The sequence below is a fragment of the Hippichthys cyanospilos genome, chromosome 10 (genome assembly GCF_059441005.1).
Source record: "Hippichthys cyanospilos isolate Australia breed blue-spotted pipefish chromosome 10, RoL_Hcya_1.0, whole genome shotgun sequence".
Lineage (NCBI taxonomy): Eukaryota > Metazoa > Chordata > Actinopteri > Syngnathiformes > Syngnathidae > Hippichthys > Hippichthys cyanospilos.
Window position 1 is genome coordinate 15,436,232 of NC_142378.1, and position 24,308 is coordinate 15,460,539.

The 24,308-nt window shown below is 37.5% G+C and overlaps 1 protein-coding gene across 1 annotated transcript in view; it reads right to left on the minus strand.

The window, feature by feature from the left end:
* Window positions 1–9,693: 9,693 nt before the first annotated feature.
* LOC148417266 (ephrin type-B receptor 1-like) overlaps window positions 9,694–24,308 on the minus strand; it is a 69,750-nt gene continuing 55,135 nt past the window's right edge. Inside the window, exons 14-20 of the mRNA XM_088425087.1 lie at window positions 23,368–23,615; window positions 21,375–21,442; window positions 20,708–20,855; window positions 18,913–19,062; window positions 13,811–14,007; window positions 13,575–13,733; window positions 9,694–10,838 (exon numbers count right to left, since the gene is read on the minus strand). Coding sequence (XP_088281213.1) covers window positions 10,727–10,838; window positions 13,575–13,733; window positions 13,811–14,007; window positions 18,913–19,062; window positions 20,708–20,855; window positions 21,375–21,442; window positions 23,368–23,615 — 1,082 coding nt within the window. The 3' untranslated portion in view covers window positions 9,694–10,726. The remainder of the gene's footprint in view (window positions 10,839–13,574; window positions 13,734–13,810; window positions 14,008–18,912; window positions 19,063–20,707; window positions 20,856–21,374; window positions 21,443–23,367; window positions 23,616–24,308) is intronic.

A 24,308-nucleotide genomic window follows, 5' to 3' on the forward strand; every position in this document is an offset into this window, starting at 1 on the left:
GACCTGACTTCACCACAGGGGTCAAACATCCCTGGAGTACTCATTATACTCTGGTGAAAGATGAGAACACTAAAAAAAAAATTCTAAGAATAATATGAGATCTTGTGCATTTTTGTATTAACCCCTAGTCTCCAAGTAGAGAGAGTTGAGCTCTCTTCAGAGCACCATGCAGATCTGTATAAAGTCCTGTAATAAATTGTCAGACCGTAGTTTCGCATCGTAAAGCCAGTAAAAAAAAAAACGGTGTTAGGTCCATTCCTTGTACCAGTGGTTCCCAACCACCGGTCCGTGGATCAACTAGTACTGGGCCACACCCAAAATACTGTTTTGGAATTGATTTAGTTTTATAGTTAATTCATTTGTGCTTTGTTTGGCTTGATCTTTGTTTTTTGGCGCCGCCTCTGGCCACTGTTAATATTACATTTTGTATTGCAAAGGATGGTGTGGTTAAGAGCAGTCAGTCCGTGACGCACACGTTGTTTTGTCTGTGTGAAACATGTCCCACGACTACTGATAGTTGTTTCTGATAGTAGTTTCTTTGTAAGAATGTTGATGAATGATATGCCCAAATTTAGTTTCCTTGTTCTTAACAACAACTTGTGACTGTGGACAACATGCTAGCTAATATTAGCTCTTATCTTCATCATGTTATATAGTGCTGCCATGTCGTTTGTGCCAGGTATTTCCCTTGAAATTAATAGCTTTTGTAATTCAGTTTTATGAGTGACTTAATGTAATTTGCGTGCATTTTGATTTTGATGGCTCTGGATTCTCCCAAGAAGTTGAATATAAGGGTCTGTGACACAAGCAAAGATAAACTCTGATCTTGCATGAGGCAATGTAACAGTGTGGGGATGCAAAAAGTAGACCTGTCATCCCTGAAGGCAATTGCAATGCCAAAGACAAAAGATTTAAAATGGGAGGCCGTACAAACAGCATTGAACTCCAACCCTAAGATCTTCACCCCACAAATGGAGAGTAATTCTAATGGGAGATCATTTGATGATGACCTCCAATATATGCTGAACCAGTTTGTGTATATTTATATCAATGACATTTTGATATTTTCTCAAACCCCAGAAGAACAGGTCCAGAATGTCGGATTTGTTCTACAATGCCTTCTTGAAAACTAACACTTGTGTATAGGTCTTGAACGCCAGTCCTCGAGAGCCAGTATCCTGCATGCTTTCGGGTTTTCTCTACGCAATACACCTGATTCAAATGTTGAGTTTATTAGTAGTTTATTAGATTCTGATATAGTCCATGAAGCAATGAAATTATAGAAAATATGTAAGAAAAAAAAAGATATATATATATATATATATATATATATATATATATATATATATATATATATATATATATATATATATATATATATATATAAGATAATAAATATAATTCGATGCCCACATTAGAAAAAAATATATACTAAACTAGATCATGCCAGCATTGAGGGCACCAGAGGAAGAAGAGGCCTCTCCAGAAGATCTGTCTACTAAATATAGACTTCAGAGACTTGAGGGAAGAAAGAACAATGGTAGGCAGGAAAGCTAGGGGGTTGTGCGGCAAGAGGCAAGGAGGTGGGAGGAAGGGCTGCAAGGAAAGAAGAGAGATTTCAAAATGTAGATGAAGCAAGGATGGCACAGGGATAGTCTGACTTCTGATAAGTCAAAGATTCAGTTACCAATGTGAATCGACATAGTATACAACCTCACATTTACATACAGGATTTTATCTGATTAAAAGGGAGTTTTTGTGTGTCTTACATGTATCATTTTAGCCACAATATGATATGGGTCATTCCAGAATTGGAGGACATCTTACATCCCAGCCATCAAATTTTAAGTAATCCACATAAAAATACTAAAACTTGCAGTTTGGGAGTAAATGTCCAAAGACCAAATCTCAAAAGGAACTAAGAGAAAAGAATGGTAGAAACGAGTTTGAAAAATACAAAATAAGTTTAGAGTAACCCCTACAATGACATGTTTCGATTGTCCCACACTTGGCAATGACCAAATTGAGTCTCACATTAAACAGTACAACTGGAATTGAAATTTCATTTTTTTGGTATTATTGGTTTGCAACTGTGGGAACATTTGTTTTAATAAACATAACATTGCAAATAATAATTATTAGTCATGGAACGTAAATCCCACAATATGTATGCTAAAAAGGTTATGGTAACAGGGTGGCTGTTACCATAAAAAGACAGTTGAATCACTTAAAATGCTGGACTCGACATCATCAAACTGTTTTCCAAAAGGATCAGTAGAGCAAAGTTAACTTCTCTCTTCTGTTTTTCAAAGTTTTATAAAAATTGCCATCCTTGCTTGAATCTTTCACTATCCCTCTTGCAACACTGTTATGCATATAATCAGAATAATAGGAATAATATATTTTTCCTTTTTTCTTTCAGATTTACATGAATACGTTTGTCCTTTTTTTAAACAGTAACAGTTAGCTAAACATCGAGTTTCTACTCCTGAAAGAAATCCAACATTAACTCTATTACCTGCAACACTGTGACTGTCATTAGAGTAAATTTATTTATTTATTTATTTATTTATTTATTTATTTATTTATTACATCGTATAATAAAAATGTGCCATTTATCTGTAAATTGAACTAATCAAGGCTATGATATATGATTATGAATGATGAATATCCAGCAGAAATCCGAAGTTTTTTTTTTCAAGAATTTTGAAGCCCACGTGACCTCCAAATTTGAAATGATCATTTACAGTATGCATCAGCCCCACACGAAAAGAAAAAAAAGCATATGTTTACTCGTTATTTTTTTTCTTCAAATTGAAAATGGTTTTCATTTAAGCAAAACTATAGACAAGTACAGTATACACATACATACAGCTGGAGTTGGGCCAAAACCCTTTAAATCACACTTTGTTTCATATTTTTTCAAAAATCTATATTGTACGTCCGTCAATCCACAGAAGTGGATGTTTTTTCTTCTTTTCTTTTCTTACATGTGTTTGTTTTAAATAATTGAAAATAGCTTGCACTCTTTCACAATGCAATGCTAATGGATTAACAAACATTCCAAGTTTGGTGAGATGAGAATTCCAAACATTGCTAAAAGTGGTGTTTAATTCCGGAATGAACCTTTGTGCTTTAAATTGATGAGATTAAAGAAAGCAGGTTATTTTCCGAAAAAGACGATTTGATTTGTCAAACCACTTTTATGCATTTGGCTTTCCTTCACTGTACATTTGTACAGTGTAAGGTTCTGTTAAGATGTGGGCAAGTCTCTCCAGTAACGTCATATTTATTTTACCATCCCAGTAGATGGAGATAGTGGCTTTTGTCTGCTGTTCAATAATAGATCAGCCCATTGCCTGCAGAGAGTTATGTTTGGGGCAAGAGAGGTGAAGAAGTGACATGGAAAGCGAGTGAGACTAACACAAGCCTCTTCTTTACAAGTAATGATGCCCCAAAAGAAAAGTGCTTTACACCAGTATACCACAGTCAGAAACAAGGGTGTTAATCATTTATCTGGGGAGTTGCTGGAGGAACAGTCGATGGACAAAAGCGTGTGATAGTTTGCTTCAGACTCACTGTCTATGACAAAACGCAAGTGATTCCTTATCCTCCTGCATTGATTTTTTTTTTTTTTTCATTTTATTTCACTGACTTATGCTGCCTATGATGAGACCATGCACCATTTTGCGCTTAGATTTTGCGCTCCCTACAAACACGCCTGACCTGGCTTTAAACCTCAAGCAGATACTGTAGCTGCAATGACACACGCATGTGCATGCACAGGCACGCACGCACACGTACGCGCACGTATACACACACACACACACACACACACGCACATGCACCTTCATACATTAGATATGAGCACAGTCTACCTCATCTGACCTTTTTTCTTAAAAAGCAGTAGTGTACGGTGCTCAATGGTGCAAACGTGCTACAGCCAGCAGAACGTTACAAACATGAGAATGAGCGGCAAACCACATTAAAAAAAATTACTAGTGACACACTACATTCAGAAACATAGAGTTGAACGGGGAAACCAACTAAACCCATCCTCATTTTTCTCTCTCTTTTAAATAACTACTGCTGCTACTTTTGCATTCCTGTGGTATGCTCTCAAACATTTTGGTCCTCCCCCTAGTGATTCCATTTCCGTTGTAGGGCGTCAATTTAAACATATTTTGCCACTGCATCTGTTTTCATCTCAGTATTATTATTATTTTTATTGTTGTTGCGTCTGTGTTTTTTGTGTCCATGTTGCTTTAGTGGTAGCATTGGCTACATTTTTTTTTGTGTTTGCTTTTTTTTTAAAGCTGTTTTCATTCAGTGTCTGTTTTGTTTGCATTTGTTTTGTTGTAAGCTTGCCTCAGTTTCACTTCATTTGAGTGCACTTTTTGCTGCATCTTTTTAAGGTTTGCCTTTTTGGTTTGCAGTTTTTCTTTCTCTTCATTGCTTGTTTGTAGCATTCTCATACAGAGTGCCAGAGACCCTGTCCAAAGTTTTTTGTTTCTTAAAAATAGCCATGACTTGTTTTATGCTTCAGGCTGTAACATGTTGAAAACAGGTCTTTTTTAGTTGTAAACCCGTTGAGTCATTGCATTTTTAAAAAGCCAAAGGAAATTTCCCAAACTTTATTGCGCTTGACTTGGAATTAATCACTAAAATAGCTTTTTACCAGAAGAAAAATACCCGGATTGAATTTTGGCCTACATCAAATAGACCAGAAGAAGCTTAACCATTCTTTTATGTCGTGTGGACTTATTTATTTTAATGGTCTTCTGACTAGACTCCAGCAATAAAAAAGCATCAAATAGCCGCAGCTCATTCAAAAATTGCAATTTCAGGTCTGAAAAGAACAAAGAAAACAGGATCATATTTACCCGCATCCGACAGGCTTTACAATTGCTCCCAGTTAAGTGTAGAATAGATATTTTCTATTTCTTTACTTTGCTTTTAAACATCATAAATGGCTTGGGTGCCAATGTTTGTAGTGTTGTATTTTCAATTATGAGAACCATGTTGAATTATTTTGTTTATGAAATTTAGTATATAACACTGCCTTGCCTGTCTACGATAATTAGAGAGAGCATGCGCTCTAAAGTGGTATTGGTTGTTGAAGTGATAATGTTTGTAAATGGCAATCGTTGCCAAGATTCATGCCAGAAAGTCATCTGTTTGAACCATAGTGAAGTGGTTATCATGCTGAGAGGTGAAATTCCTCTTCATCTTTCTGGACGAAGCCTGAACATTTTGTGCCAAAATTGACAGGTATTAATTCCTTTCACCTTTGGCGAAGGTCTGAGTTCTAGCTGAAGAAAAAGAGTCCCACAGGTTGATATGACCACCAGTGTATGTGGCGATAGTGTTCTTAGGAGAACCAGGCAAAGTTTTTGGAAAACTAAAACATTTTCTTTTGCAATATTTAGCCAGGAATAGATGTGTGTTTTATTTTCTAAAGTACACCATATGACTGTTTCACAAAGTCCAGACATCCAAAGAATACAGGAGATTGGAATGACCAGGAGGCGGTTAGAGTGCTTAGCACGGCCGCCTCACAGTTCAGGGACCCTGGTTCAAATTCACCTGGTTCCGGCCTTACCGTGTAAAGTTTACATGTTCTCCCTGAGCTGCCTTGGTTCTCTTCGGACACTTTGGCTTGCTCCCACACTACAAAAACATGCATGGCAGATGTATTGGACATACTAAATTGTCCTTAGGTGTGAATGGGTGCATGGATGTTTGTATGTCTCTGTGTGCCCTGTAATTGGCTGGCACCAGTTTAGGGTGTCCCCGCCTACTACCCAAAAATCAGCAAACAAGCAGTTTCCCAACCAGGATTTACTCGTACACCTCAGGGTGAGGGAAAACATCGCACGATTGTGTAGAAACTTCCATCCATCAATTTTGTTAACTGCTTGTCCTAACAAGGGTCACTGGCTCGTTGGTGTCTATCCCAGCTGTCTTCAGGCAATAAGCAGGATACACCCTGAACTGATTGTCAGCCGATTGCATGGCACATAGAAATAAATGATAACAACACTCGCAAACACGCATAATGGTAATTTGGAGTGGCCAATTTACCTACCATGCATGTTTTAGGGAAAGGAAGAGAAAACCGGAGTACCCAAAGAAAACCCACACCGGCACGGGGACAACATGCAAACCCCACACAGGAAGGCCTGATTGGAGACATCAGAAGTGTGAGGCAGACGTGTTAACCACTCTGACACTGTGCTGCTTATGTAGAAACATCAAACAATTTATTGCACAAAACAATAAACTGTGGCACAGACGATTTTGGTGCGTCATATAAATGATAAGATGATAAGAACTGCCCAGCAACTGGAGGGCAACCAGTTCAGGGTGTCCCCCGTCTACTTCCCATTGAAAGCTGGGATAGGCACCAGCTAGCCAGCAACCCTAGTGAAAATAAGCAGCAATAAAAAAAATGGATGGATGGATTTTCAAGTACCTACTGCAAAGTCATTGCTGTTTAGTACATTGAATAGGTATTTCTAAAGATGTCTGTGATGTCCTAATGTGTAAATAGTCATTGAACATGAGTCAACTTCCAAACGTGAGAACAGTAAAACCTTTCGTTATAATACAAATGGTTGTTCTTGAACATTTAAAAGCATCTTTTTAGTTTATTTGTCCCTTAATAGAGACATTAGAGGAAACACAATAGTCATGTTAGTTGTGAACAAGACAGGGGTCTGTATCTATTTTTGACATTGTGGTCAAAGCATTTTTTTATATAACATGCTATACACAAAAAAAATATTGTAATCATGGCACAGTTTCTTCAAACATGACAGCTTGATTGACTGTTTTGTTTATTGTTCAACAGTGCATTACAACTGTATGGTTTTCAAAAGATACTGCCTACAAACCTGTACTCACAAAACATGTTTTTAGTACACTGAACAGCACACATAAATTAGAATACACCCACACACACACCCTAATAATATACAGGCGTGCACATACATACACCCAATATAGTACAGTTTTATTATAAATTACAGGAGATGCTTTGACTAAATGATAAGCAACACTTCAAACAGTGTACAGGTATTGCGGGTAAACATGAGGACAGACCATTGTGCTTGTTGATTTGTCTTTTAAATTAGAAACCAACAAACAGTTTCAGTGAATCTTCAATAGTTTGACAGTTAACAAGAAATAACACATACCAAGTTGGGATAAATAAGTCAAAAACTCATCCAGTGACCCATTTTTAACCCTACTGTATTTTTTTTAAACACTGTGAAAAAAAAAACAGTCCACGAATGATAACCACCTACTTGTGGATATTACAATAAAATCGGCCAGCTGAGATGAATGATTGGAGGCCGGCGGCTGTAGCTGTAATTGATTAAGACCCTGGAGTGTTTGGTGCTCATGAGGTCAGAGGATATTCTTGCACTAACCCCCTTGTGGATTGACCACCTGATTGAACAACATCCGTGAGATTGTTTTGGCACTGTTATTGTTCATACTGCACAGTTCAGAGTTCTGCTATATACAAAAATTGTAACTATACACTTGGCGTGCTAGGAACTCTATGTGCTCACAATGAACTCTGCCTGGCAACATGTGACAATACATTCGTCACCAGTAGAATTAATTTAGTCAATTCTCCCTAGCGTGACCCTTTTTTTCCCCACTAGAAATTCCTACAATGTCCATCGTAAGATGAACTGGAAGATTTCTTAAACTGTAGCTTCTTCTACATTTCCTATTCTCTACTTTGCATTCGTTGTAGCACAGCATCGTATTGTACTGAAAATTCCAGACCAACAGGTGAATGTCTGTAATAAAGCTTCAGAGGGCTTACCTTTATTCCATTTCAAGTTAAGAGGTAGCTTTTGAGATTCTATGTTTATTGGTCAAACTGTTTACAGGTCTGACATATCTGCAAATGTCAGATTTTGGAAATTACAACAAAGCAGGCATTATGACTTAAATTGTTCCCACAAAATTACATGTTAATTCATATAAATAAATTCTTTTCTGGGATCACAGGGGATGGATTTAGATTAAAGCTTGATAGTGTCTGTTTTTGTCATTTACATTCAATCACGGTATGTTTTAAGAACAAAAAGTGGTTGTTTGACTGAAGGACATTGATTCCAGTCAAATATTATTATCATTATTTTTATGTTTTCTTATGTCATGGCTCTTAGAATGAATTGGTTGAACTTTAGTTCTTTAGGAGTGGGACATTTCTTCTCATAATGCTTCAGATCAAGCCTGCTTGCACAAACATCGAGTACAGTCATTTAATTAACATAAAACAAATTAAAATTAAGTAGTGTACTATCATGAACAATATATGTCACATTTTCTGGGTTCATGTTTGTAAGTTTTGTGAACTTTTCGACATTCCTAGATTCATGTGAAAAAAAATATTAGACAGCTTGCCAAATTTAGCTGAAATATTCATTATAAACTGATTACAGTATTTATTTCATTACAAATTCAAATTATATAAAATTCTTGTGAAAGACTTCTTTAAATACAGCATGGATTCCTCTTTTGTAGCTGTCTTTAGGTAGATATATGCAGTCTTAGATTCCAAAACTGAATTATGAACATCTACATTGTGCAAGAACTGAACCACCAATTTAATACGTTTACACATGAACAGAACTCATTCTTCATTTTCCTGAGATATTCTGTTACTTCTAGATACAGCAACAATCTTGCCTTTTATTTCCACAAGCATGGTGACCTGCTTTCGTTGAAAGCTAATATTTTAATGAGAGGAAAACAGGCAAGTCACACCCAACTACAGGATTTACATATTTTTGTGAACTTTTTAGGCACCTTATCTCAGTTTGTTAGCAAATCTTTGAACCAAGGCAAGAAGAGCTTCCCCAGAGGCAACAAAACCACTGCCACTCTCTCAATCAATTTTAGACTAACTTTTTAATATTCAACAGTTGCCAGGCAACACATGCAGATATGCTCACACCAGTGGAGCCATGTTTTAGTTAAGAGCGGAAAATGGAGTGATTGTTGTATTTGCAAACTATTATCAAGGTCATCAAGAAATGACTAAAAGCTGTGAAGAAAAGTGGTGCTTGACAAAACACAGATTTCAGCCAGGCACAAACAAAATCTATTCAAAATGATGACAAGGATTCTTTCACAGAAATGGAAGAAACTAATTTGGTCTTGCCTTTGCAGCTCTTGCAGCAGTTTGACAGGGTTGAGGTCATGGCTCTCAAGTGCTTAAATCACAAAAATCATGCAACTACTATATGTCTGTGTGGATTTTGCTTTGTGCATTGGGGTACAGATAAAAAGACTATCAGTACTATATGGACTATATGCAAAAACAACTTCCTTAAGGACTTCTTTCTTTTAGAGCAGCCAAAAAGTTCCAATCGAAGTGTATGAATATAAAAGATTTGTAGTGTTGCTAAGGCCTTATTTTTTTTTTTTTAAATTATGATTAACAAACTAACTATTGCATCCCTGTGAAGCTGTCATCAAGCAAACCGGAGTCCCCTCTCGATCGCCCTTTCCCCATGAGTTGTTACATATGTGGCTAACACAACCAACAGAAAATGTATATATATATATATATATATATATATATATATATATATATATATATATATATATATATATATATATATATATATATATACACACACACACACACTCACATGTGCCGTTGTGTGGTTTGCAGCTAAATCACATGGTTGTATTTAATTTTTAGTACCTCCTGCAAATTGTGCACATCAGGAATATATTGTTTGAGTAATTATTCAGTCATTCTCTCCTTAATATTTGACACATGCTGTGGCCTGCCTTCTTGTTTCCTGTCTTTTATTTCTTTGTTCTCAATTTAATTTGACTTTACTCTTTCCGGTTATGGTTTTCAGAGAGTATTTGTGCTAATTTGAGAACATCCATTTTAAGTATTTTGAATTAATTATCTAAGTAGGCCAGGCATTGTAAACCCTTTGCTTGGAAGAAGTCGTTGCCTCATCGGCTTACGGACAGTACCAAGGAAAATGTAAAACCTGCTTGTTAATGCACGCGACTGCACATTTGTTTCATCAAAAGAGTGAAAGAAGCTAACTATGAGAAAAAGTAATCACAATCACATTCATAAGAAAATTAGCATATAGGAATTAAACACCCCATATGATAATATGTACATATTCTTCAATATGAAGAGAAGAATGTCACAGTCTCACTTAAGCATTGGATCCTCCTATATTCAAGTAGTGGCAGTTGTCACTGAGACAAAAACAAACTCTTTTTCTTTAACTTTAAACATGAGAACCACTTAATGGACTTTTTGTACAGTTTTTCTTCACATTGTTTTCCCCTTGCCAGTATTTTGGTAAATTGGCTGCTTAAGGTGGAGCGTCAAGCCCACTGTCCTTAAATCAAACTCTCGTTGGTAAAGTCTGCCTGATGGTTTGATGGAAATGGGCTTTTATCATTGCAGTCCTTTCAGGTCAGGAAGGAGCTTGTCATTTCTTTCACCACTTAAAGAGCTGCTGACCTTGCATGGCTCTTGCAAATGTGCATTTAATCACTTACATTGAGACATTAAGTTCCAATCGATCTCAGCAGGAAAGTAGAAGAGCAGAGTCTGAACAGTGATGATTACGAAAGTGATTGGATGTACACGTAAAAATAGAGCGCACCTCACTTGCCTGAAGAGTTTTAAAACAAACCAATTTGGATTTGGTGATTATACAGATTCAGTAGGAGACTGCTCATCGATGTGGTGCCTCATTGACTGAACACTTGTCAGGATTTTCTTCTGGTGTCCGGCTAGGCACACTCCGATCCTCTGGAGGTCTCTGGAGAAAAAAAAAAAAAAAAAAAACACGTGTGAGGTGACATTGTCAATATGATCAACACTGAAGAACAACTGTGAACCATGATAACACATTATTTTATCACTTTCTTATATTAGTTTTTCTGTTCTGGATGAATTAGTGTGAAAGACGAGAAACACCCTGGACTGGTAATTAATCAATCAATCCATCAATCATTGAAAACACGATGAAACAGACACATTTCCTAAGAAAACCCCGGGTTTTGGGGTTAAAACAATCATGATCCAGCCGAAGTTACACCTGTTCTTGCACCATAAACAGGGAATCTTTTCTTGGTGGGCCATGAATTTACGCATGGGATGGATAGCAGCAAAGAAAAAAAAAAGTCAGACCCTTGTGCTCTTTCTCTCAAGGGCAGTTGCTAATTAAACTGCGTACTTGAACACCCATCATGCATGATTAGTGATTCTGATTAGAATCACTGCATCAAAGCTTTTCAAGCAATTTACTTTTGCAATTACATTGTTATTCACTGAAGTTGTATGTTAAAATTTTATCAAAAAAAGAAAAGAACATAAAAATACATCAGTGTTTCATCTAAATTAATTTTGGAGTGTTGGTCTGCCGCCACTAAATCCTAGCTATCACTGCTAGAGCTGAATGATATATTGTTTTGGGACAGAAATCTCAAACTTAATATCGATGCCACGATTTTGGGTTCATCAAAGTTGTGTTGTTTTTTTTTTTACCCTAACCCAGTCACATAACATCAGCTCAGAACTGGCCAAAAATAAAAATCACGTCTTTGTCACTCTGTTGCTAATATATTAGCTTGCTCCACAGCAGCACATACTCCAAATATGTTACATGTAAGTCTGCACAACAGCATAGCAAAGAAAATGCATTGTGTGGATCCCCCTTCTTGGGTGACAAATAAATTTGCCCTACTGACAAGTAACGTTTTCTGTGAAAGGTAGACAAGGGGTCGCTAAGCATGATTATCTTTAATGAGAAGTGTAAAGTCCTCAAAAAGACAATGGCTACATTAAGAATTTAACAAAGGCATGAACTGCGGACATAGCGTCAGTCATGACAAAGAGCTTGCGGTCAAAAGTAAATTAAATATGAGCAATATTATTTGTAAAATTTTACACCAGAGAGTAGAGAACTTTGAGACTCACGCAACAATTGGTCATAATAAAAGTAAGAGCAGACATGTTTACAAAAAGTACTTAATCTAAATATGGAGCAGAATAGAACAAATATTATACTTTATGACCCTTTAAACAAGAAAAAATACTTTTAACATTCAAAATAATGCAAATATAAATACCCCATTATGATTTTTACACTTTTACGGTCATGATTACTGATGAAACCAAAAAGTTTAATTCATAACATTTTTTGATTTTCAGGCCTTTTCCCTAAACTCTTAGTGTCTGTTTGAAGTCTTTAAGTCTCAAGAAAAAATAAATGGAGGAAATTCACATAGTCTAAAATAAAATAAAAAACATTTTTTCCGTACCTTTTTTCACATAGTTGCAAATTCATACATGAATAGAAAGTCGTACAGTAGTTTTGCCCTCCTTGAAAAAGCTTAATGCTTATGAAAAGGACTGTCCCTCTCTTTAGTGTCTTTACATTATTAGCATAATAGCTTTTAATGTTTTGATGGTATGATGTCATTTTATTTCATGTTTTTCATTATTGTACTGAAGCTTGACTTGCAAAAAAAGCTATTTTGAAATTCCAATATTTGTCAGGAAATTTGTCGTCTGTTCCTACAATCGTTCAGCCCTACGTTATTCCTTAAAGTTTCTTTTATTTCTTCTTTCATTGCTTAGCATTTAACTGCAATCAAATGTCATTTGTTGCAAGATAATTATTATTTGTAATGTCAATTCTCTGCAACGCCTGCCACTCGGTGCTGAAAAAAGTCCTGGAGGATAACACTGTACATGTAAAATATCTCAACTATGAAACTACAAATACGTGCATACATAAATACATGTATATTTATTTATAAATGTATATGTACATAGGCACAGTACACATTAAATCCTAATTGGACAGGGGATTAAAGAACTGTTTGTTTCTGTGTGGGGTTGGCTTCTAGATTGTAGACTACAGTACATACAGTGAGATGGTCAATAAATGAATTCATTGTCAGTCTAGAAGAGGAACACAGGGATGCATACTACCTTGTTGCAAAGTGGCAAAGTGAGCAGGCCATGAAGAAAAGAGGAAAGATAGGGAAGGGAGGAACTTGACACATGGCTAATACTGCTTCTCCTAATACATACATATACACACACATATATATATATATATATATATATATATATATATATATATATATATATATATATATATATATATATATATATATATATATATATATATATATATATATAACAAACAGCAGCAGAAGCAAACACATGAAATATGATCTTAAGCAATAGATAATAACACTGCTGGAACCCAAATGAATAATCATTATTTTGAAAATAGAGCCATTCATCTAGCGCGATGGCAGTTTGCAGCATGATAACAAAAGAGAGCAGAGTGGATGCTTTCTCGTAGGCAGCCAGGGGGATGGCTCTGAATTGCAGACAGATGCACACATGGAGCAGCCAGCAGCCTCGCTGCCAGATCTCCAGCTAACAAGATGCACACTTGGCACAGGAACAATGTGAGACGCATGCAGAGAGGGGCAGACGAAGCCGAAAGGAGAAATGCTGAAAAGAGAAGACGTACTCCGCAGTGATTTGAGTGACGAGTGGCAAGGAGGTGAAGCCTGATCCCAGGAAGGAGTCTCTGTACTGGCTCATCTTAAGTGCGGCCAGCCAGTCCTCCACAGAGCTCAACCGGCTCAAATCTGGAGCGCCACGATCTAGCAAAGGATGATGGGAAGGACTGGCAGACAAGAGATGAGAGTGTATAAGTCAAGACATTTGCAGAGCCATTTTGTGCTAGCTTTAAATTCATCTCACCCTGGTGCAACGTTGTTGGTGCCGGCTTTCAGGGACGCGGGGTTGCGAATCATTTTGTCCAACATGTTGACAACGTCGGGGAACTTTGGTCGGGCGTTCCTGTCTTTTTGCCAGCAGTCAAGCATCAGCTGATGGAGAACAGTTGGACAGTCCATGGGAGCTGGCAACCGGAAGTCCTGCTCAATGGCGTTTATCACCTAGGAAATTGCACAGTCAGACAGTACGTCACTAATAAGTTCTGCTTGGATGGCAAGTCAACATGTTTAATGATAACAGCTTCAATGATACCAGAAAGACAGACAAACGGCCTTGGAGCCTTGTCAGCCACACAGATGCAGAAGAGAAATAAAATGTTTCCAAGATTGTTCCCTGCTCATGTGAGTCAAAGCCCACACAGGGGCTGCTGAAAATTATATTGCAGTGTCCAAGTCGAGAACATGTGACTGTACAAAGGAAAATGGCTGCTCGACATGGATTCATATGGGTGGATTTTTCTGCTTAACTAATGTTCCACCAATTCAGTATTAATTTGGTCATTTTTGGTCAGTTTTTGTCATATGCATAGTATTACCACACAATGAAATTCTAATTCTGTTCACTTCCCCAAGCAGACTACATTCCATAATCCAGCAAATAAAAAGGTAGGCAATAAAAACATAGACCAATAAGGGCAGCTATAATGAACCACTAATAAATGAATAGGCTTACATTCTGATTACCGAGTAGATTGAGTGAAGGAACTGTGTACATATGAGGAAGATAGAGCAAAATATTATGTAATTGGAATACTGTACTTAGCAGGAGCTGTGCATTACTGATCAAACTTGAATCAACCCCACAACACAGGGAGCTGAATTGAATTTGAATGACAGGAAGTGGGCTTGAATTAAATATTTAAATTAAATATATTTTGTTGATACTCTATAAACAGAATATACGTATATGCAGTAAGTTAACAAGTTATTTAAATATCCATACAAAGTTGTGATCAGATTGGTGATAAGCTATTTTTAAACTTGTTGATCCCCGATCGCGATCGGCCCTACATCTGCTCTACAACTCCCAATTGTGTAGTCTAAATATTTTTAAAAAATTAATGTTTCAAAAGAGATCCAATCATGCATTTTTCTGTTTATCCTTACTAGGGTGAGGATAGGCTTGCCGGTGTCTATTCCTGCTGACTTCAGGCAGCAGGCAGGTGCAACCAATCACAGCTAAGGACAGTTACTAGTGTGTCCAATACACCTGCCATGCATGTTTTTGGAATGTGAGGGGAACCCGGAGTGCCCGGAGAGAACCCATATGGGCACGGGGAGAGCATGCAAACTCCACACAGAAAGGCCAGGGAGAGGTGGATGTGCTAACCACTCTTCCACCGTGCCATCCATTTTAAAAGATGTTGTTGAGATCTTGTTAAAGAGATGTTTATTTTGCATCATGAATTTCCAGAGCTGTGAAATCTGTCACCAAATCGATCTGTCACTGATGGAATCGCCATTTTTAGCCAAGTGCTTCAGCATTTTGGGCATGTGCTTCATGACGTGAAGACTTGTAAAAGAAAATCCGTGAACTGAGCACAGACCGAAGTGTGTTTAATTGTGTTGATCGGTTTTAGTCCGAAGTGTCTTTTATAAAGCTTCATATCATAAAGCACTCACCGAAAGTCTGGAAGCGCTCACTGAAGGTGGGCATTTCATCGGCAACCAATTGATTTGGTGACGGATTGTCCAGTGCTGAATTACTTTGAAGTTCAATTCCCTCAATATGATTTCAATTGCTAATTTTTCTTCCTCTTTGCCACCTCAATTCAAGTTCAAGAACTGAGCTTAAATTCATGAGTCATTATCAAGTCACTTTCAAATATGCACAGCGCTGGTGTTTTGGCATGTTGGGGTGCATTGAAAACTGTAAAGAGCATTTTTAACTTGACTCCTCTTTTAAATAAAGACCCACACATGAACATTCCAATCCCTATCACAGGATAATTGGTGGGTTTTCTTTGGAAGTTTTGCTTGAATTCATGGTTGGACTAGTTAAGGATAATAAAGTGTAATTAACATATTGCTTCCCAACAATGCGTAAGGCGTGCAATTTCTATAGTGCTTGCTAACATCATGGTTGTAGGTGACCTGGAGTCTTTCCCATCGGAATGTAGACAGTAAACCAAAGACTTTTACAATTAATAAGAACTGATTCATTAGTTTCTTTCCTCTTGCGCCAAATCCTTTATTTATTACTTCAGAAACTTAGATGCGCTAAGAGAGTTCCATTTCCATAAAGAATTTCATTCTGGTACTGTATGCAATCACAGAGCAAATTGAGATCTTCACCTTGAAGCAGCAGTGGCACCTGCTGTGGTCTCCGATGTCGAGCAGGAACATTTTTTTGAACGGACTGACTTGATTTAATTAACAGGAGGGGACACTTGGAATTTTTTTGTTTCGACAATATGACTTAAGCTGAATACATATGTACAATTTTAGACTGTAGCCTCCTTATTAAATTGACCTAGAAAACGTTGTTTTATCCTTGCCGACTCTGCTTCTTAGTCGAACTTCCTTGACAGCGTTTGCTTTTCAAGCTTAGATCATGCCTTTCGCGCCTTTAAGAAAGCAGAGTGAGAATGCTTGATATCATGCATCATGCTCGTTTTTTTGCCACTTGAATGTAAACTCATAAGCCGGTGTCAAAATACTTGTAAGGCGACCGCATATGGCATGCTGAGGGAATGACATGCTGCTCCGACTGGAAATGCTGCAGCGGGAATATGAACTGCGCTTGACCCTGACACATTTCTGAAGCTATGTGCTGCAAAAAAATATTTCCAAGCATTGCTGTCAATCAAAGTAGCAGCAAGTGTAATGAAACATCACAGGTCTGTGGATTCATGAATTAATTCATGTTGAAAACAGCACCTGTGGTAAACCCACTGAAAATTTCAATTCCGCCTTTTTGAAATATTTTGGGGTGCGTGAGCCGCATATATGCGCGGCTTCGGGCATGTGTGTGAGTAGTGCAGCTATGCTCGAGGTTCATGCATACTTAATACCCCACTAGACTCGTTAGCTGCAGTGCTACCGCATACTTTCCTCATCATTATCCACCGCCTTAGCCATTATAAAAATGTCTCTGTCATTATACCGTCTCTGTCACGGCTCTACTGTGGAGGCTGCTTCGAGGGCTTCAGGGGAGCAGAAGAGGTGAGGTTGCAAGGGAGATAAGCAGGATGCGCCAAAGAGATGAATTGTGAAACAACTTGGGGAAGTTGTGTACTTTATTTACTTTGACACATAAACGTTTCTACCGAGGCAAGGATTAGGATGCAATGTTGAGTTTGGCATTTATAGTGTTATAAACTATATTTGTTTGTGTGCCACAGTTGGACAGGAATTGTTGAAAGACATACTCTGGTGTGTTCCTTTCCCCAAAACATGTTTAAATGTGTTCTGGAAAATATGATCATCGTGAGGATTTAGAAGCATCATGATGATACAGGCACTCACCATATATCTCATCAAACAGTTCCCAGAGTATTCCATCACACAAGCGGATTAAAGTACATTCGTAACTCTAACCACTTATAAAGTTGTTAATAGTACAGTACTTTATAATTTCTCAGTAAATATTCCTTGGACTTATTTTAAGTCATACTTTTTCCACACGATTAATAAAGTTTATTGCTGGCTAGCTTAAGTTAAGAGTGCTGGGGGGTAGTCTCCAAATGAGACATTTTTGTGCTGTATTATTTTATGAGAAGACTATAAAAAAAAAAAAAAAAAAAAAAAAAACTCAGTCAGATTTGGCAATTTATTTTGCCAGTTCTATTTGACAGGAAAAGGATCATTCTAAAAAACTGAAGGAAGTTATTCCAAGTCTTTAAGAACTTTTTTTTTTTTTTTTTTACAATAATTCCAAGCTTTTACTCAAGGAAATATCGGTTACAAGCTTCGTCGAAAATAGTTGCTGTTTACCTGTTTAATGATTGATTGCACGATCGATTATGGAAAATTTTGCAATTTATTAGTGAAAAAAATCGTGACAGCACAAATTGCACTACAAATATTCCAATTTATATTGATTCAGTTTTTTTGTAACCTCTGAAACATTATAACAGATAACTTACAAAATGAAAAATCATCAAAACGATAACAAATCATGAATGCTAATTTTACACTTGGTCAAATCCTGAAGGGAATGTCTAAATTGAGGTGTGATCTAGGGATATTTTAATTATGATCGGGCCTTCCATACGGAGAATAACACATAAATCATCTATATCAGGGATCACAAGCATTCTTATTTTAAACGGAGTCATACTTCTTTGGTATTGAGAAATACAGGCTCCCAGTTTTTGTGAAGACACCAATCATATTTATGATTTCTTACAATAGTTAAGGAAAAAAAAGGTAGTAAATATGTAAATCATGTGTATTATATAATGTAAATGTAATATAGCTATTAAAAAAAAATCTATAAAATTCCAAGAAAATCACAATGTTCTGTCACGTATTTGCAGAACAGGCCTGCGGGCTACAAATGTGATACTCTGGGGCTACCTGGCACCCACGGTCACCATGTTGGCGACCCTTGATCTAAATATTGGTGAAAGAATCAGCTTGATTGGTTATGAGAAATCATATTGTGCTGAATGGAGCAACTATCTCAGGAACAACATTTACTGCTGGTTACATTTTAGAATGATCAATAAAATGTTTAATATATTTAAAACATTTCTTATGATACTATCAATTTAACATTATTTTCTATCGGCAAAATAAGAATGTGCTGTCACCCTCTGTTATTAGAAGTTTGTGTGAATGCCTGTCTTTTGTTATTGTTGAGTATAAGAACAAAAGTACGGTATAGACAGTTGAATAAACAGTGAAATCTGAAAAAAAAGCAGGACTGTAACAGCTTGAAAGCAATATTCTACTGCCATACAGTATATGACTTGCTGCAAGCAAACACAACACACCAACAATCTGACACACATTCTATATGCAAATCAACAGCAATGTGAAGTCATCAGCAGGAGTGAGAACACAACCTCTGAAGTCAGACTGTCTTTGTCTTTAATGTTTACAGTCATGCATGTTACTTACATCTTGGTTACTCATGTCCCAGTAAGGCCTTTCGCCGTATGACATCACCTCCCAGGTGACAATCCCATAGCTCCAAACATCTGAAGCTGACGTGAACTTCCTATAGGCGATTGCTTCTGGGGCTGTCCACCGCACAGGGATTTTACCCCCCTGCCAAAGACAAAGAAGAAAAGTATTGTTTAATGACGACAAGACGGGAAAGTATACTGATAACACATCCTGGCTTACATACACTCGTGCTAAGGCTTCAAACTGCCAAAGTGCCGGGGCGGCATGGCTTAGTGGTAGAGTGGTCGTCTCCCAACCGAAAGGCCGTGGGTTCGATCCCCCGACCATCAAGACCATGTCTAAGTGTCCTTGAGCAAGACACTGAACCCCCAGTTGCTCCTGATGCTGCGTCATCAGTAGGTAAATGACTAGTTAGTGTAAAGCGCTTTGAGTACCTAAGGTAGAAAAGCGCTATATAAGTGAAAGTCCAATGTCTGCACTATAAATAAGATGTTGTTTTTGTGAGGAAAATCGCAAGACTCTGACATCAATACAGTGCTATTTATCTGCTCGAGAGATGTCTGATTTTATGCATCTTTCAACATAATAACCAAACACTTAGCAGTTTTACGTCAGGAAAAAAATGGCCATTGGCTTGGTTCTTAAATGTGTTTTCTTAAAGAACAAGGCAATACAATATTAGAAATAAACATCATACTTTATATTTTTCTTGCTGAACAAACGATTTACAGCTTTCTCTTACATTTCAGGTAGCACAAACAATATCATGATTTTAGCTGCCCAACTTATTGCCAAATTCCAACTGACGTTATAAATATTATGTACAGTCCACCCCCCCAAAAAAGAAACAAACAAACAAACAATATCAGATAAGTGTAAAGAAATGTTTTCTATCCCAATATAGCATTTCCTTGTGTGCATGACAGTAATGGCAATTTTCTACCCTAAAAAATAGTTCCTGATTGTAAATTGGTTATATACCAGCTATACAATGACAATAAATGCATTCTATTCTATTCTATTCTATTCTATTCTATTCTATTCTATTCTATTCTATTCTAATCTAAGACGAACACAAATTGCAAGTACCAATACCTTGAAATAAGGTCTGGCATAGTACTTGAAAATCCCTAATAGAGATGTTTTAGGTGTTTTCGAAGGCAACAGACGTTGCAAGGTATTTGGGATTTGTTCAAGATTGCAAATGTTTGCCAAACGTGTGCCAATTGTTTGGCAGACTTTTGCCTGTACTTTTGTCACAAGGGAACATTTTTGACCGATATTAACGTCACGGTTGCTCACGGCACAGGTAATAAACAATTTTGGCTAACCAATTTTTGGTGTTTGGTCGTGTTACATTCACAAGCTGACCCTTGACTGGTCATTACCTGAGCCCTGAGCATCTAATACATCATTTTTGGTGGACAGCAAATTCCTTCAAATTCATGTTCCATGAACACAATATTAATCACAATACCACGATTAGACCAATGAGGCTGCAGAGAACATATTAGTGAAGGATATTTTTGGGTTGACTGCTTCTTTAACTCCAAGCAACTTCTAAATTGCTAATCTCATATTTTCCCCGACATGTTGGTATTCTTGTATAGCAATTAGCCACAAAATATTGACAGAGTTGCCACTTGTGTTTTGTCACTTACTCACCGTCGGCTCTAAAAACCTATTACATAAGCTTCAGTGGCATTTAAAGCATGGTGGGCAACACAGAATCTTCATCTTTCAATCATGAGTGTAGACTTGTACATGATTACGTGCGTGTCCTCACCAGTGAGCTGGTGTAAGTGGGATCAGAAGTATCTTCCTCCAGATATCGAGACAAGCCAAAGTCAGACACTTTACACACCAGGTTACTGTTAACCAGAATGTTCCGAGCTGCCAGGTCTCTGTGAACGTAACTCATGTCTGCCAGGTACCTGCAAGCAACATGATTTATTATCTGAGCGTGTATTATCTTGTGCCAGCTACTTGGGCCACTGAAAAACTCTAATGGGATTTTGTGTGTTTGCGTTTCTGTGTTATCTTTGCCTGAAATGGGAATGGGATTTAAAGCTTGTGAACATGTACACGTTGGGTTCCATCCCAGCAGGCAGCCGATGTGTGTTGGTGTGAATGAACTATCTGACTGAGTACAGAGGATTAGAAGGCAGCCCTACGGATGTTTGTGTCTCTCTACATCCACAGGATGTTGGAGTTGCTTATTTCAGACTGCTGATGTGTGGTTGAACACTGCAAATGACCGGAGTGGATCTGCGATCACCATACGAAATCTTATTTACTGTAGATGGAAGAAACTTTGGTTACATATGATTGTAATTTCATATAACAAAGTGAATCATTTGAAAAAATCTTTCTTCATCTTGATGATGAATGGATTTCTATAGCAGAAATGGGTGTGTGTTTGTGTGTGGATGTGTGTGTGTGTGCATGTATACCTCATTCCAGATGCAATGCCTCTCAGCATACCAACCAGCTGGATCACTGGGAATTGCCCATCATTTTGCTGCAAGAGCATGAAGCAAGACAGGGTTATTTTTCTTGTTGTTTAGCAGACTTTCTCACATAACAGAAGGTCTGGCAAGTGAAAACATGCAGGTATGACATTTATCATGCCTAACAAGTACAGGAGTTAAGCAAAAGTGAGCTGGTTCTTGCACACACACACACACACACACACACACGCACACACACATGCACACACAACACACAAAATCTATTTATTACTTCTAATGATATGCAGATTGCAAGCTAGCTAGTTAGTCAGCTGAACACATGTTTCACAATGGTGCCCATCCTCAACTACTGAGTAGAATCTACTCAGGAAAAAAGTCTGTAAGACAGATCTCATAATCAAAAAGCATCCAATCTACTTTGTCAATTTACAGAATTTCAGTCCATGCGGACCCCCCCCCCCCCCCCCCCCCCCCCCCACACACACACACACACACACACACACAACTTGCCACCCTCCCTCCCTCCATGTATAGTTTAGCTTAATTTTGGATACCAAACAGAAAAACAATGTGAAAACATATGTGACAACACTCTACTGACATATTAAATTATTCATTCATATTCTTTTTTTTCTTTTTAAAATGTTTCCACAACTATTTTGATGACTATCCAAATTGAATAACAAAACTAATGTTTGTCATAGATCCGCTGTATTTGTCTGCCATTTTTTTTTCTGCAGAATGCCACTGCAGGGGTCCGTAAAATGTAGGATTTCCCCAAATTACAGTGCCTAACCTTGTTGGGGAAACAAAATGATGGTAAGAATATGTTGCTTCTTTGCAGAAGAATTTTGTTCCCCCCAAAATGGTATAACCACACCGCCAATGATCTTGCTCATTGTGTGCCTTTATGTGGTAGATGAGTGTGTGTGCATGCGTGTGTGTGCATTTGTGTGTGTATGTGAATGTGCCAGTAGATGAATCCTGTGTCAAAAGAGGTCACACTGTGAGAGCTGAGCATCAAACAGTTCCCCTTTCTGTTTTTAGCAGTGCCTAGAAAGAGGATCAAACAGACAGACTGATGGACAGACAGCGTGCCGGCAGGACAGGGAGGAAAAAACACAGGAAGAGAAAAGGTAGTGTAGAAGAGAGCAGGAGGTTGTTTTCTCTTTTGTGTTTTTCTGGAAAAGCTGCAGAGCTTGCCCATCTGTTTCTCAATAGGGGTGTATTTCTTTGTTCCTATCTACTTGTAAGTTTACTTCACCGAGAAAGTATATCTAATAACCCTATTCGTTGTAGGTTACTTCACCGAGATAATACATCTAATGACCCTATTCGTTGTTTTCTGAAATAATCTTGTTGCACAGTTTTTCCTAATGATTACCTGAATGCACAATCAAAACCAAAGCTCCATGCAACAGAGCAAATACTAATGACGAGCGAAGTAAATCTGCTAATGCTACAGAAATTAAAGCGTACTTCTTGATGACACTATGAATTGCATCAAGCTGAGAATTTTTTGAATGCAAAAAAAAATGCTATAATATATTACATTACTGAAACGTTAGCTATCTTCTTTTTTAGTTTTCTAGTTTATGTTCAAATGTGTTACTATATACAGTACAGAGACTAACATAAAGATATATGTATTATACCTAGAATCTGCTGATGACTTTGAAATTCAAATGATCAAGATCATTATGGGGTTCCTGCAGAGCTTGCTGATGAGCTCATCGTATGAATCAGGTGTGTTGGAGGAGCAAAACGTTGAAACGATGCAGTACAGAGGCCCTCGCAGACCAGAGTTCGACATCTCTGGTTTAAGGTCTGTGACAGTTAACAAGCTGGAATATCTAAGTACCGGAACAACCTCCTACTGATTAATGAAATAATAAAGTCAGCGCAAGAGACCTGGGCTTAGACATAAGAAAATGTAAAACACACACACACACACAAAACAAATCATATAACTTACCCTGAGAAATGAGTCAAGAGCTCCATTTTCCATGAATTCTGTGATAATCATTGTGGGCCTGCTCTTAGTCACCACACCCTCCAGCCTAATGATGTTTGGTTGGTCAAACTGTCCCATGATTGAGGCTTCCGACAGAAAGTCGCGCCGCTGCCTCTCAGAGTAGCCCACTTTCAGAGTCTTGATAGCAACAGGAATTTCTCTTTTTCCCACAGGCTTCAGTCGGCCTTTGTACACCTCTCCAAACTCACCTGGAAGGGAATACATGACACGGCTCAAAAATCAAACTTGAGAGCAACAGGTTTTGAGCAAAGTGCAGTGGATTTCAACCACTGCTGAGTTTAGGATGATGGCTCAATTCTTAAAGGTGTGAAACCAGATCATGACTTGACAACTATCCATATGCTCTAATTGGGCACATTTTGGTGCAATTCCAATTTTATCAACGTGACTATTAACTATGTGAGGTACAACTAACTATATTCAGTTCATCTGTTATAGGGTAGAATTAGTAGGTTTTGAGTTATGAAAACACTGGCCAAAAAACAAAACAAAAACCAAACTGTGATACTGTACAGCTCATAACTTTAATCTGATGTGGCACTCTTTCAAACAGTTGAATCTTAGAAGCACTTGATCTCTACAAAAGACCACCGATGAATTTTTGATTGCATAATTTAACTTCTTTAAGTGGTCAGATGTACTTGAATGAATATATCTTGTACTTGTTTTTGTTTAGATTGAGAGAACCAAATTTCATGGGCAAATTCTATACAAGCACGTGCAAGATGGAAGGAGCAGAAGCCTGTCCCTCAAAACTACAGTACATGCTCTATGCTTTTTTTTGTTTTGTTTTTTAGTTTAATGAGTAAACACATTGTATTAATGATAAATCATCAAGCAAAAAACACACTAATTTTCTAAGATGATAGAGTAAATGTTTT